The sequence below is a fragment of the Neopsephotus bourkii genome, unplaced genomic scaffold (assembly GCF_033783945.1).
Source record: "Neopsephotus bourkii isolate Nb327-2 ecotype Australia unplaced genomic scaffold, CSIRO-AGI_Nbou_v1 NB_595, whole genome shotgun sequence".
Taxonomy (NCBI): Eukaryota; Metazoa; Chordata; class Aves; order Psittaciformes; family Psittacidae; genus Neopsephotus; species Neopsephotus bourkii.
In genome coordinates, this window is record NW_026901096.1 from 2,684,611 (window position 1) to 2,697,213 (window position 12,603).

The following is a 12,603-nucleotide window of genomic DNA, read 5'->3' on the forward strand; positions in this document are numbered from 1 at the left end:
GGAGATAAGCAAAACGCAGGTGCGGTGCAGAGCTGAGCCGGAGCAGGACTCGATGCGCCCCGCGCCGGATGCGTGTGCTGATCAAGGAGCTGCTAAGAGCTCCTTAGTCAGCTAATGTGTTAAAGGAGCTTCTGAAGTAGCTTATGTTAAGTTGTGCCATCCTCGGAGGCCGCAGGCAGACTTGGGAGATGTGCCTGTGCTGCTCTGCAGAAAGGGCTGCTCCATCTGTGCTGGGGACTTGAAGGAGCCTAGGGGACGTGGCTGTGCTGGGTACCCAGGCTTCTTGCTGGGTGGCTTTTGGTCTGCTAGGGACCCAGTGTTTGCTTAATGGCTAACACAGCAGCAGGCTGGGGGCTGTAATCCATCACTGCATCTCAGATCTCAGCTCCACCTTGTATGTCTTCCATACTTCCGGCCTTATGAACAGTGCTCAGGCTGTGCTACTCCTGTGTGCTCTTTCTTCCACCTGCTCAGAATCTCTGAGAGCTTTGTAATTACAATATTCTTCCCTGAAGCTGGGAAATGGGGTTTCAGCACTCCCAGAGAGGGAGTCAAGTGTCCTGCTTCTCGACACTGTCTGGCCAAATACTATGTGAAGCAGTTGAAGTAGTTGGGTAGACACAGGAAAAATGCTTTGGGAATACTCTCAGAACTCCCTGTAACTCTGTTCTGATGCTGCTTGCTTTAATTTTCAGGAACATGTTAAGTAACAATGGCTGCTCTTAGAAGTGTTACAGTCAGTAGTTCTTCAGAATTGGGGTTGTTTGGTTCGTTGGTTTTATTTTTAATGGGAGCATAATCCTTGGAGCAGGGATTGCATTGGATGGACTTTGTAGGGCACTTTGATTGTAGTTACAAATAAAACTAATCTCATGCTTTTTAAGTGGGAATATAAATTTTAAATTTTGTCTTGTTTCTAAATACATGTTTCTGTGCATTAGAAACTGACATTTGCCACAGTCTGTAACTTAAGGAGCAGCAATTTTTGATGGATAAGGACAGGGATGTTTTAGCAGAGAGCTGGAGGGACTTTCACAGTCACACATGAAGAGCAGCAGAGGAACATCCTACTTCCATCTTCAGAGTTCTTTACAAGTTTCCAGTTTCTGTCCACTGTGGACACAGTCACTCTGGTGCTTGCCGGGAACTCTTTCCCTTGATGCTCTGACAGCTTTAATTTTTATTTTTCCTTCCTAGAAGATATTCCTTGATCCAATTATGAAAAAATGTTCAGAAAAGGAAAAAAACGGCACAGCAGCAGCAGCTCCCAGAGCAGCGAGATCAGCACTAAGAGCAAGGTAAGCTGAATGTGGTATATACTCTGCTACGGAAGCACTTCTGCCGACAGTTCAGTGCTTTGCTGTTCCGAACAGGGAGAACTCGGTACTTTTGATGCTCCTCAGATTGTGTTATGAGAGTTAAAACCTCCTATCCATTACAAAGCCCTTGTATTCTGAGATGAATGCTGGAAGGCCCACAGACACAGGAGTTTGTAGCAGCACATAGTAAGGTTTGGAGGAAAAAGTAGTGATAAATATTGTCTTTAAGAAGGTGCCTGGTACTACGTACCAAGAATGAGTTTGTTCTACAGTACTAGTTGGTTACTCGGTATCTCTAAAAGTATTCTTTTTGAATAATGTGTCCATTTTGTCTGATAGGTTTTGGAATGATCAGTTGAATATTCTGGATTTTCCAAGGTGCCGTTTCACTTCCCTTGCACTGCTATGTTATTTCAAGCATTGGTGACAAGCATGTAGTTGTCAATTCCTTCAAGTTAAGATGCAGTACCAGAAAAGTCTGGACATAACCTGAAGGTTCATTTTCTCTTTTTCTTTTATTTCCTTCTCTTTTCAAAATACATGTGGACTTCTGAAGGGTTCCTGCTGAATTTGTATCAGTCTTGATTTATGTTAAGGCAGAAGGATAAGTGCAGGAAAGAAATAGGCGTTGTTTTTTTCTCCCCATTTTGCAGTGCTACTTAAGTAACTAGACCATGAATACTAGCTTATTTAAAAGAAAGAGTTGAGGCAGGTATCTAACACCAGATGTTAATATGTTCTTAGTAACTTTCTGATGATATTAATGTTTTTTCTTAGTCTGTAGATTCCAGTCTTGGGGGACTTTCCAGGTCTAGTACTGTGGCTAGTCTAGATACAGACTCCACAAAAAGTTCAGGTATGTAATCAGAGTTTGAGCAGATATGTATGGAGCAGGATTAATTTTATGTGTGTTTGTATAAAAGAGCAGAGAAAAAGGAAAAGGTTAAAATACGCATTTTTACTAATTGTGAGTGAATCCGTTAGCCTATTGACTAATGTGTGCATAGCTCTAGACTTTCAAAGTATTATTAATGATTCATGTAGGATTAAGTCACTTTTTTGGTAAAGTGTCTGAGTAAGAGAAACTTAATTGCATTACTAGTCTGTTACACAGGATAAATCTGGTATAACTTTTTGGAAGTTGTGTTTCCTGCTTTTAAAAGTTTACACTGGGACAAAAATAATGGAAATGAGATTTGATTTTACTGGTTCTTGCTTACCAGGTGTCCTGGTTTCTTCCTAGTAGCTGGTACCACATCAGATCACAGTGCATCACTGTTGAACAGAGCAGTTTATTTAAAACAAATGATAGTGAACATTAGAACCAACTTCTATGTTTTCTCATTCAATTTGAATGAGTATAAACAGTGCTGTATCATGGATCCATTTGAAACTATGGACTTTACCATGGGCCAGGACAGTTCATTAGGAGAGTTAACATACTGGGGGGGGGGGTGTTAAGTGTTCGATGAAAGTCTGCAAAATGATGGAATTTACTAGGTTAGCCCTGTTAACACCCATTAAAATAGCATTGCTGTTCTCTAATTCTTCAGAATTGCTTTGCTTTATTTTGTTGCAGGACAAAGCAATAGTAATTCTGATACATGTGCAGAATTCAGAGTTAAATATGTTGGTGCCATTGAAAAACTGAAATATAATGAGAGCAAAAGTCTTGAGGGGCCACTGGACTTGATAAATTACATAGATGTTGCACAGGTAAGTGGGTTATAAAAGGCAATACCAATAGTGTCAGAACATCTTAAGCTCAGGTGTATTTCTTTCGTATTATCATGTGATGTGACATTTTTCTGTGTAAATTTTAGACTTACTACAGTAAAGCAGATTACTTTAGAAAACATTAAGCTGTCAATCTCAAAAGCTGCTACACTCACTTCCATCTTAGTGGTTACCTGGAGAAATTGCACCCAGAGAGCTGTTCCGAAGAAGCAGGCTCAGAGCAAAGGCTGTTCCATGAGTCATTACTGAACAAGTATCCCAACTGGAAGTTGCTATACTATCTTCAGCACCATTAGGACTAGTATCCATGAAAGAATTATCTCCTCCGGATGTCAGTACTGTAGTTTTCCTGTAGAGGAAAATGTCATTTTTGATTACAGCTACTTACGAACCTCTGACCAAAGAATCTGAATAATATTTAGGTCATCCTGGCCATACTGTGGTTCCTTGTACTTATTTTTGTACTCAAAGGCATAACTCGTTCTTCTCATTAGATAGCTGATCATTTGTATCTTTAAAATCACAGAATATGTTTATCTTTCAGCACCTTGACATTTCAAGTATCTGAATATATGCTAAAACTATTTTTGCAGCCAGATAACAATATTGCTGCCAGTGTGGAACATAGGTCACCCAGCACAGCATGATAGAGCATGCATTATTTTTAACCCCATCAGATTTGACCGCAGGGCCAAACTTCCCCGAGATGCTTTCTTTTCAGAATCATGGACTATTTAGAACAGAATAGAGCAGTTCCAGTTGGAAGGGACTCACAGTGATCATCTGGTCCAGCTGTGTGACTACCTTAGGGCTAACTAGGAGTTAAAACGTTGTTAAGGGCATTGTCCAAATGCCTTTTAAACACTGACCAGCTTGGGGCCTTGACCACCTTTCTAGGAAGCCTGTTCCAGTGCTCGACCACCCTCTCAGTAAACAGATGCTTCCTCATGCAAAGTCTAAACATCTCCTGAGTATATTTCACATAAGGTTAAGAGATTGGACAAGTGATGAGTGGCAGGCAGGCTCCACACAGGAAGACAGGAACAGGGCTAGTGATGTTGATGATTTGACTGAAGGACACATAAACACATTTTCTGTTACGTATCTTCATTGTTCATGTTCTTCTGTCTGCACTAAAGGCTTTTGTTTGTTTCCCTCCAAAGCAAGATGGAAAGTTACCTTTTGTTCCAGGTGAAGAGGAGTTTATTATGGGAGTTTCCAAATACGGCATTAAAGTTTCAACATCTGATCAATATGTAAGTGATTCGCAACAAACTGTCTTTTTGGTGAGAGTTGGGAAGTGCATTGATTTATTTCTGTGATAGGTGATCTATTTAAGCAAACAAACAGTCCCTCACAGCAGCACTGCATCATCTCAGTTCTCCTCAGAACTCTCTGTATTTTCCTGGTTGGATTTATGACAGAAAAACATTCCTTTTGAGATAGAACACCAGACATAAGGCAAGCAAGGCTTTATGCTCTTTGGGCACATCTTCCTTTCTCTGTGACTGTCCTGCCATTCTCTCACATGGAAAGGTAGCACAGCTGTGGTGTCCCAGACCGTGGGTTCCTCAGCCTGTTAGGAATGCAACTCCTGTTGGTGTTAGTGTGGAGAGGAAAAAACAAAGGTGTTTTTTTGGTTTTGGGTTTTTTTCCCCAAAAAATATCAGTTATTTTCCTCTTTAAAGTCCCAGCCTTGCACTCCTAATCCAAGAGTGTGAGTTCACTCTAGCATTAAAGCCTCATGATTCCACTTTATTGATCAAGCCTATGTTTTGTTTGCATCATTTCCAACATGTTTATTTTCCTTTAGCACACTTCAAGTAGCTTTTAGGCTAAAAATAAAAATGCGGTCTCTTCCCCAGGGCCCTCCAGTTGCCTCTGTGTAGCTTTGTATTGCAGCCATGTGGTTTCCTTCTGGTTGTCCTCAAGAGTCCTAGATACCACAGATACTTGGCCTTATGAAGTCATGACCCATCAACAAGCCAGCAATGCCTGTTCATAAAGGCCTTGAGTATGAGGAAGGTGAACAGCATCGCTCAACAGCTGAATACTCTGAAGCAAAATGTTTCTTTTGGTCCCTTAAGAAAATAGAACACTTGCTTCTAATGCCTGGTAGGAAAAGTAGTAATTGTTACTCAAACCTGGAATTATTTTGGATTGTTTTTGCTGCCCTCCCAAATTCTTCTCATCAAGAACATAGGTTATGCTGTTATTTAAATTCCTTTTTACTCTGATAAAGATCAAATAGGTAATTTTAAAACTTTTATCCATCATTCTTCCATCTTCAAGCTGTAAGCATGCCCAAGCTGATAAAGTCATCTGTGATTAAGCTAGCTTGCACTGGCATTTTATTGCATTGCATACCGTTTCCCAAATTCTGTTTTTTTGCATCTGTGTCACTGTTGACATTTGGTTTGTTCTTTAGTGTGTTAGTCCACTTGAGTTCTAAGGTCGAAAGGTTTTCTCTGCCTTCATACAAAGAGCTCAGTCTTTTATGACTTAGGGGAAAGGTAAGAGTTCTGTGATGTGTAGATGCCTTTGCAGGTAAATAGGCAGCTCTTTATTTCAGATGCCAAAGAGAATTAGCTGCAGGATACAACATTTTTCTTCATGGATTTCAGTGGTTTGAAAAATTATTCATTAGTGACTGAAATATATAGAGATATGTAATTTACTGATTTGTATTGTTTAGGGATGCAACCATTAGAAACCAAAGGCAAAGCATTTATAGGAGTCACACTGAGGCTTTGGTATTCTTCTCATTATGTATATTTGTATATTATATGTATGTATGCACATGTAGGGCACGGTTTTTCCATCTACCATCTCATTTCTCTTATCAGCTGCAGAACCCCTCATAGCCAAATAGCGGAAGGAGAAAATGGATTTACAGGGGAATTGTGTCCTTTAAAGAATTCTTTCAGTGATAATCCACACATAACATTAACACTGTAAAGTTCCAAGCAAGTAACTAAAATGTTACACCTGATTTGGAGGGAAAACTTGGGATCTTTAACAGGGAGACTGGAGGGTTGCTCCAGTAAGCCAGAACTTACTGGCTTCAGCTGTCCTCAGCATGCTGTGATGGAATGTCAGGAATGGAGATGTTTTTCAGCAAGGTGCTCTTAGAAGCACTGATAGAGGGTTCTTCTCAAGGGTTTCATAGCAGGTGTCAAGCTCACTGTCTTGTTTTTATAGCACCTGTATCAAGAGTGGATGTTTCTTTAGACCCTTCGGCTAGTGATAGGACGAAGGTGTTTCATGCCATCAACATACAAAAAGAGCTGTCTTGAAGTTGTAAGACCCTGGAGGTGGTATGACTGGAATAAACCAAATTAGTATTACCAGTTGGGTAGATGGCTTGAGAAGAAAGACTTTGTGTGTGTTAGATCTGCAGAGACCTTGCACATAAACCCATCCTTTCTTGGAAGGATCAAGATTAGAACTGTTGGGGCTGGTGTGAAACCCTGCATCTGTATCAGAGAGGTCTCTCGGATGAGATCTCTGCAAGAGCCAGGGCCCATGCTGTGGCTCAGGCCACACCACCCTCCTAAAGCAACTAACCTTGTCTCTGGTACCCTTGCCAGAACTGGGGCAGGGGCTTGTCCGGAAAAGGATTGGAAAAGTAAAAAGTTGTTTTACGTTGCATCTGTGCGAGAGGTACAGAGCCTTCTGCTTGTCCTGCTCACACAGGATGAGTGAGGATAGGTGGGAAATGAATGTGTCCACCTATGAATGCAATTCTAAAATAGAAGCAAAAATTAAAGCTAAAATTGCATTAAATCCCCATTCTTTTATATCTCAACTAAACTCTTATTTAAAACGTTGTAAGCTTACCAAGGAATGTTTTTTTCTCCTGTGAGTAAATCCAAAGTATTCTGTTGTGAGAGAGAGTATCAAAACAGCTGGAAAACTCAAAAAGCTGTTGCACTGTTCCAGAGTAACTTTTATCTGCCATGTGGTTTCAGGATGTGTTACATAGGCATGCTCTCTATTTAATTGTACGGATGGTGTGCTACGATGATGGTCTGGGAGCAGGAAAAAGTTTACTGGCTTTGAAGACAACAGATGCAGCCTCTGAAGAATGCAGCCTCTGGGTATATCAGTGCAATAGTTTGGTAAGACTTTATGTTTACAGTATTTAGGTATCGGTATTCGGATTGAAAAGGGAGATTCTAAAACCCAAGGTCCTTGGTGAAGGCTTTTTGGCAAAAGTGGGATTGCTCAGTTAAAAAAAAAAACAAACAAGTTCTCAATATGCCCTGCCTGAGTTGGGGGGAATTTGCTGACTGCATTTGAGCAGCTTAGAGGGAAAATACCCGCAGTCCCTAAAATTGCCAGTGAATGTACAGGCTGAGAAAGTTCTCTGCAATCTGAAGAGTGCTACTGTAGCTGCTAAGGACAATTCTCCATTTGTATTTTCAAAGACAAAAACCTCTTAAGATGGGACTGAGCAGGGAGTGATCGAGTAACAAGTCTAGAAATAGAGTGTGCATTCCTATTTACAAGCAAGGGAAGTGATCCCTTCTTAAGAGTAGGAGAATGCCTTGTCAAGAGGCTATGCTATGACGCATACTCCCCCCCTCCAGCACTGGGGGAACACACAGACTGACTTTCTGAATGCTAGCATCCTGCTGTGAGGAAAGCTCATTACTCTGACTTACTTCAAAAGAGCTCATTTAAAACAGCTTCCCACATGTCATTGCAGACCACAGAAATCAGATTAAATCTCACTTGTGCTGCTCCATTTTGCATGTCTGCCAAAAGAATGATAAAGGCCACATTCTCCTGTTTTGAGACATTCAGATGTTCTTCAGAAAGTGTTAATGGGTGTGTTTGGGTGGGGTCTTTTGGGGTTTTTTTCAGGAACAAGCACAAGCTATTTGCAAAGTGTTATCTACAGCCTTTGATTCAGTTTTAATGTCAGAGAAGTCCTGATGTTCTTCAGCAGCACATGATGGTGTAGCACAAGAGGCCTTTGTGTGGGGAGGAAATGGGGCTCCTTCGTGACACCACAGACTGGCTGCAGCTACACAGTCCCAGAAAAGACTCCCTGTGCGAACAAGAGCCATGCAAACTTGCACACGGTACTCTTGTCATTCCTCAAACATAACTTGAAGAAATCATTCCACCTTCAGTTGCCAGGACAAGACAGGATTTTGTATTTAACATGGTATTGTCCCCTTAATAATATTTTGTATATTAATGTCGATATTGTAGAAATGTAAAATAAAACTGACACTTGTATCTCTTTGTCTGAAAAACATTTTGTTAGACTTCAGTTCTGCTTAACCCAGATACTAGAACAAAACAAGAACAAAGTCATTTGGTACTTCAAACCTCTTAATTTCACCTAAGGTCTGCTCCCTGCACAGTTCCTACATTCAACTAAAATTCGTAAGATGTAATTTTGCTGTTCAAGTGCTGTTTGTATTTCCCATTTGATACCTTGAGAAAAGCTATTTCCTAAGCAAAGCACAGTAATAGAAGGGAAGTAGCCGAAGTGATTTTAAAAGTAGTTTTATTTTTCCAGACATTTGACTGGTTAACAATAGTAAAATTTATTAATCATGCTCTAATTATAAATCACTGCATCCAGGACGTTGAAAATAAGAGTTGATTTTAGGTTATACAATATATACAGTTGCTCTGCAACTAAACAAAATAAAAACAACTGAATTGAATATTATACATCTCATAGCACTCTAAGCTGCATTTTAAGTGTCACTTGCTCCTTTTTAAACAGTTAACACAGCAACCTAATAGTCTGTCTATTAACAGATTTTTTCAGTCATTATTTTAATCAGATTTGAAAAGCTGTATGAAATATGCCAAAATCTTGGACTTAGAATTCTTAATTTTATATTATAAATAGATATCTACAGGCTCTAGAATTTCTTTTTCTCTGCCAGAGGAGCAAACTTTGAGAAACATGGAAAATCTAGGGATAAATTTTGCTTAGCTGCTCTTTATTGGTCCGCCAGGTTTTATCTGTCCGCACTATTAGTGCTATTAAGTTGTAGTCTAGAAGTTTCCTAGTTTCAGTGAACACGGTGGTGACATTTTGAAGTGTATTCCTCTTCCAGGAATATTCCTTTTCCTAGGAACTCCAGGAAAATTTGCATCATTGTTTAACTTGACAAGTTGTTACATACACTATAAGATTCTGTGTTAAAAATACTGTACATTAGGAGATCTGTGCAAAATAATATGCCCATTTACTCTCTAGACTCTATCAGGGATAGAAACATACAAAATAGTGTTGCAAACTGAACGTAGCAGGAAGTGGGTAAAACTGTAGTGCTAAACTATTCCTCTATCATTTTACTGGGAACTTCGAAAATACAGACTAATTTGCTTCAACTTGCAACAAAAATATCCTGAAACATTCCAGTTTGTTCCCCATTTACACTGCAGCAACAGCTCTTGGAAAGGGAAGTTATGCATATATGCGGCTGTACCCACACATGTGAGAGGCTCTTGCCCAACTGTACCCTTCAGGAAAGGTGATACAAGGTAAGATCAGTGTTGCTCTTCCAGCACGAGCGCAACAGGATTGTTCCCCAAACAAGCATGGATGGTGGTGGCCTATTTTCCACTGTTCAGTATGCAATGGCCAATTTCAATACCGTCTGCCAGAAATTCAAAGTTCTCTTGATCAATATACAGATTAAATATTCACAGAACATGATGGACCCAGAGGCTGGCTTTTCTTGTCCTATGCCACCAGTTGTCCCCTGTAGTGTAAGCAAAACCCGGCACAATTTCCAAGATAGAAACATCAAAGTGACATCAGATGTGTGCTGGTGTTTTGTATTCCATCAGCTGACTGAGAACTCTCCATGGCCTAGCCTTGGTTTACAAATTAGTAAAAAAAAAAATTTAACAACAGTGTAGCTACCATATAGGTGGGTATATTATATAAACACAGAGTGAGTTAGCAAACCAGCACTGTTTGCAAGGTAGTGGCACACAAATCGCATAAACCCGAAGATAATGTAGTGTACTTGTGAGGTGTCCGATACCTCCTTGAACAAGGGTAAGTGTTCCACCAAATATGTTCCCTCTGTGAACACACTGCTGGATGAGTTAAGAAAATTCAAGAATTCAAAAACAAAGTCCCAACACTATAATGAGACGAGTGTAAGAAAAGCTCTGCAATCCATCATCAAGGTAAAGTACATTTCAGGAAGTGCAGTTTTCCTATCCGTGAGTTAATGTAGTAACTCGCTAATATTGCCATAGTTTATAGTTAACCAGCAGTAATCACACTAAGTGACCAAAATGGATGTAACGTACATAAAGAACATTCAGAAAACAGGTTCTACTCACGTGCAGCATAGTAAAATGAAACAGTCTCAAGCTCACAAAATTAGAACTAGGAAGTTCAGCGACTAACACAGAGTTCAGGTAACTTGAAGCAAATATCTACATCCATTCTGAAAGAAAGAAGTTTTTCCTGTGGTAAACTGAAATACGTTTTTACTTTTACCTGGCCAAAGACACCCAATTGAAATTGTTTCTTCAGTAACTGTTGATATCCTGGATGACAGCCAGTATGGCAAGATGCTGTGCGAGTCCCATTTAGAATTACACAGCAGCTTGCATATTTTGGTTCCAACACTTCAAATGGTATTAAGAATTGGATAAATTCACTGCCCTATTAGAGGCACCCTTTCTTTGACTGGGGAAGCAACACTGAACCATGGTATTGTCATGTTAGAAAACAGAGAATAAAATTACAGTGAATTGATTGAAGAGAACATTCATTATGTTGTGATGCTCACACACTTACATGGATATTGATTGTTAAAGCTTTTCAGTTCACCTTGAAAAATACAGGAAGAGTTGTTTTTCGTAAAGTGTAAACTGCTCATGAGAGATTTTCACATAGAAAAAAGTTCTAAAAGTCCCAAAACCAGACCGATGGCAATAAAAAAAGTAAGCTGCAGTACCTAAGACTTGGGCAGTGCTCTGGCAAGGTGTCTGCAGATAGGTAGATGAAATGAAATAGAGCAAAACTTGTTCCTGTGACTGCTGGAAATGAGAAATGTCTCCACTTATCAGTAGCAATTTAATCAACAATAAAGTGCACAAATGATACAGGGAAAGCTCCTTTCCGACTGGGATCTCCATCAATATGACCAATCTGAAAGAGTCCAGATATTTTTCAAGTTAGTCTCAAAATGGCATTTCAGTACCACCAAGGTGAAGTCCAGTGACCTTCCTGCCTGTAGCACGACAAGCCTCTCCCTGCATTATTTCTGCTGTAGTGGTGTGTTTCTTTTGCAAACAGGAAAATTCTGTCCTACAGATTGCATTTGTTTCTCAGCTACAGACATTTCCTTTCCCCCAAATTCAAATCTTTTATTCAGTTCTCTGAAAGTAACACCTCTTAATGCAGTACACCACTGCTGCATCGTGTCAGCGCATTCTGTAATGCTTCACAACCCACAGTCTGCCTCTGTTAAGTTGCTTCTGCTTCCCCCTCTTAGCAATCACTGAAAGGTAAAAGGATGGATCAAGCTTCAATAGTTTTATATTTTACATTTGTCTATTTGTGTTTACACAGCACTACTGTCAATTTAAATGCAATCTGAAGATCTCTTCTTCACTAGCTACAAGAGTAAGGCAAGTGTTTTCATGCAAAACAATTTCCCAAGACTTGACTTTAGCTGATGAGACTGGAATGTAAATACTTGAGACGGTTTTCCAGCTCAAAGAGACCATTTCTCAGTCTCACTCTGCTGAAGAACTAGGACAGCACAAAGCTGTCTTCTAAGGCCCTCCGCACAGCATTTGTAGGAGCATCAGATTCTTAAACTGCTGACCCCCCCTCAAAAATTTCCCGAATCCCCTGTGTATTGTGAACCCCACTAATACTGATCAGATTTTCTGAATGAGAAAAGCTAAAAAAAAAACACCAACCTTGTCTGAAGTTTGATTTGTTTTTTTTAACAGAGGAAATTTCTGAAATTACGTTTCCATGGGATGAAACTTTTCTTGTTACTTGGAAACCCAGTGGGGAATACTCTGAAGTCAGTGTCAGCCTCTAGGTTTCATTTACTTCTTTCAAAGTGTGTTATAGAATATAAAGAATACTCACCCACCACTCCTGGTCTTCTTCACCATCAACCACAATAATATCTCCCTCTGAAAAAGTTAGCTCATCTGGGTTATCTGCTACACAGTTGTAAATTGCTTTTACTCTTTTGGGTTTAGTTTTTGACTGAAATATAAAAATAAGCAGGTGTAAATAATACAGCACAAAAGATACAGAACAGACTTGGAATTGATCTAAAGAAAGCCTCAGAACTGCTTCCAACCATTATTTTTGATAGGTTAGAGTTCAGCTACATGTTTTGTGCTGGGGTGCTCATGTTTCAGGCTGAATTTGGCAGCATCCAAAGCCTCTTGGAACCACTGCACCACCATCGTGGTCCAGGTTTCCCTCAGCAGTCTTCCATTTTTGCTCATCCAAACCTGTCTTCAGAGCTCTACATCACTGCAGTGAGTACGGTTTTATTCAGAAGACAGGGTGATC

General features: G+C 39.9%; 2 protein-coding genes across 12 annotated transcripts in view; one reads left to right on the plus strand and one right to left on the minus strand.

Annotated features, from left to right (window-relative positions):
• Positions 1 to 948: 948 nt before the first annotated feature.
• On the plus strand, positions 949 to 8,306 carry ITGB1BP1 (integrin subunit beta 1 binding protein 1). Of its 9 annotated transcripts, none has more exons than XM_061351762.1 (6): positions 950 to 1,298; positions 2,097 to 2,175; positions 2,899 to 3,035; positions 4,196 to 4,312; positions 7,028 to 7,177; positions 7,926 to 8,306. In XM_061351762.1, exons 1-6 carry the CDS (start codon positions 1,227 to 1,229, stop codon positions 7,995 to 7,997), a joined length of 627 nt encoding a protein of 208 aa, XP_061207746.1. In that variant the 5' UTR covers positions 950 to 1,226; the 3' UTR covers positions 7,998 to 8,306. The 9 variants fall into 9 exon arrangements, with proteins under 9 accessions (XP_061207749.1, XP_061207746.1, XP_061207748.1 ...); XM_061351763.1 differs by having other exon boundaries at positions 959 to 1,298; positions 4,220 to 4,312; XM_061351770.1 differs by lacking the exon at positions 2,899 to 3,035 and adding an exon at positions 1,659 to 1,814 and having other exon boundaries at positions 1,199 to 1,298; positions 4,248 to 4,312.
• Positions 8,307 to 8,563: 257 nt separating this feature from the next.
• Positions 8,564 to 12,603, minus strand: part of ASAP2 (ArfGAP with SH3 domain, ankyrin repeat and PH domain 2) — a 90,782-nt gene continuing 86,742 nt past the window's right edge. For all 3 annotated transcript variants that reach the window (XM_061351761.1, XM_061351760.1, XM_061351759.1), the window contains 2 exons: positions 12,166 to 12,288; positions 8,564 to 11,208 (listed from right to left, as the gene is read on the minus strand). In XM_061351761.1, the coding sequence (XP_061207745.1) occupies positions 11,134 to 11,208; positions 12,166 to 12,288 (198 nt within the window). In that variant the 3' untranslated portion in view covers positions 8,564 to 11,133. The remainder of the gene's footprint in view (positions 11,209 to 12,165; positions 12,289 to 12,603) is intronic.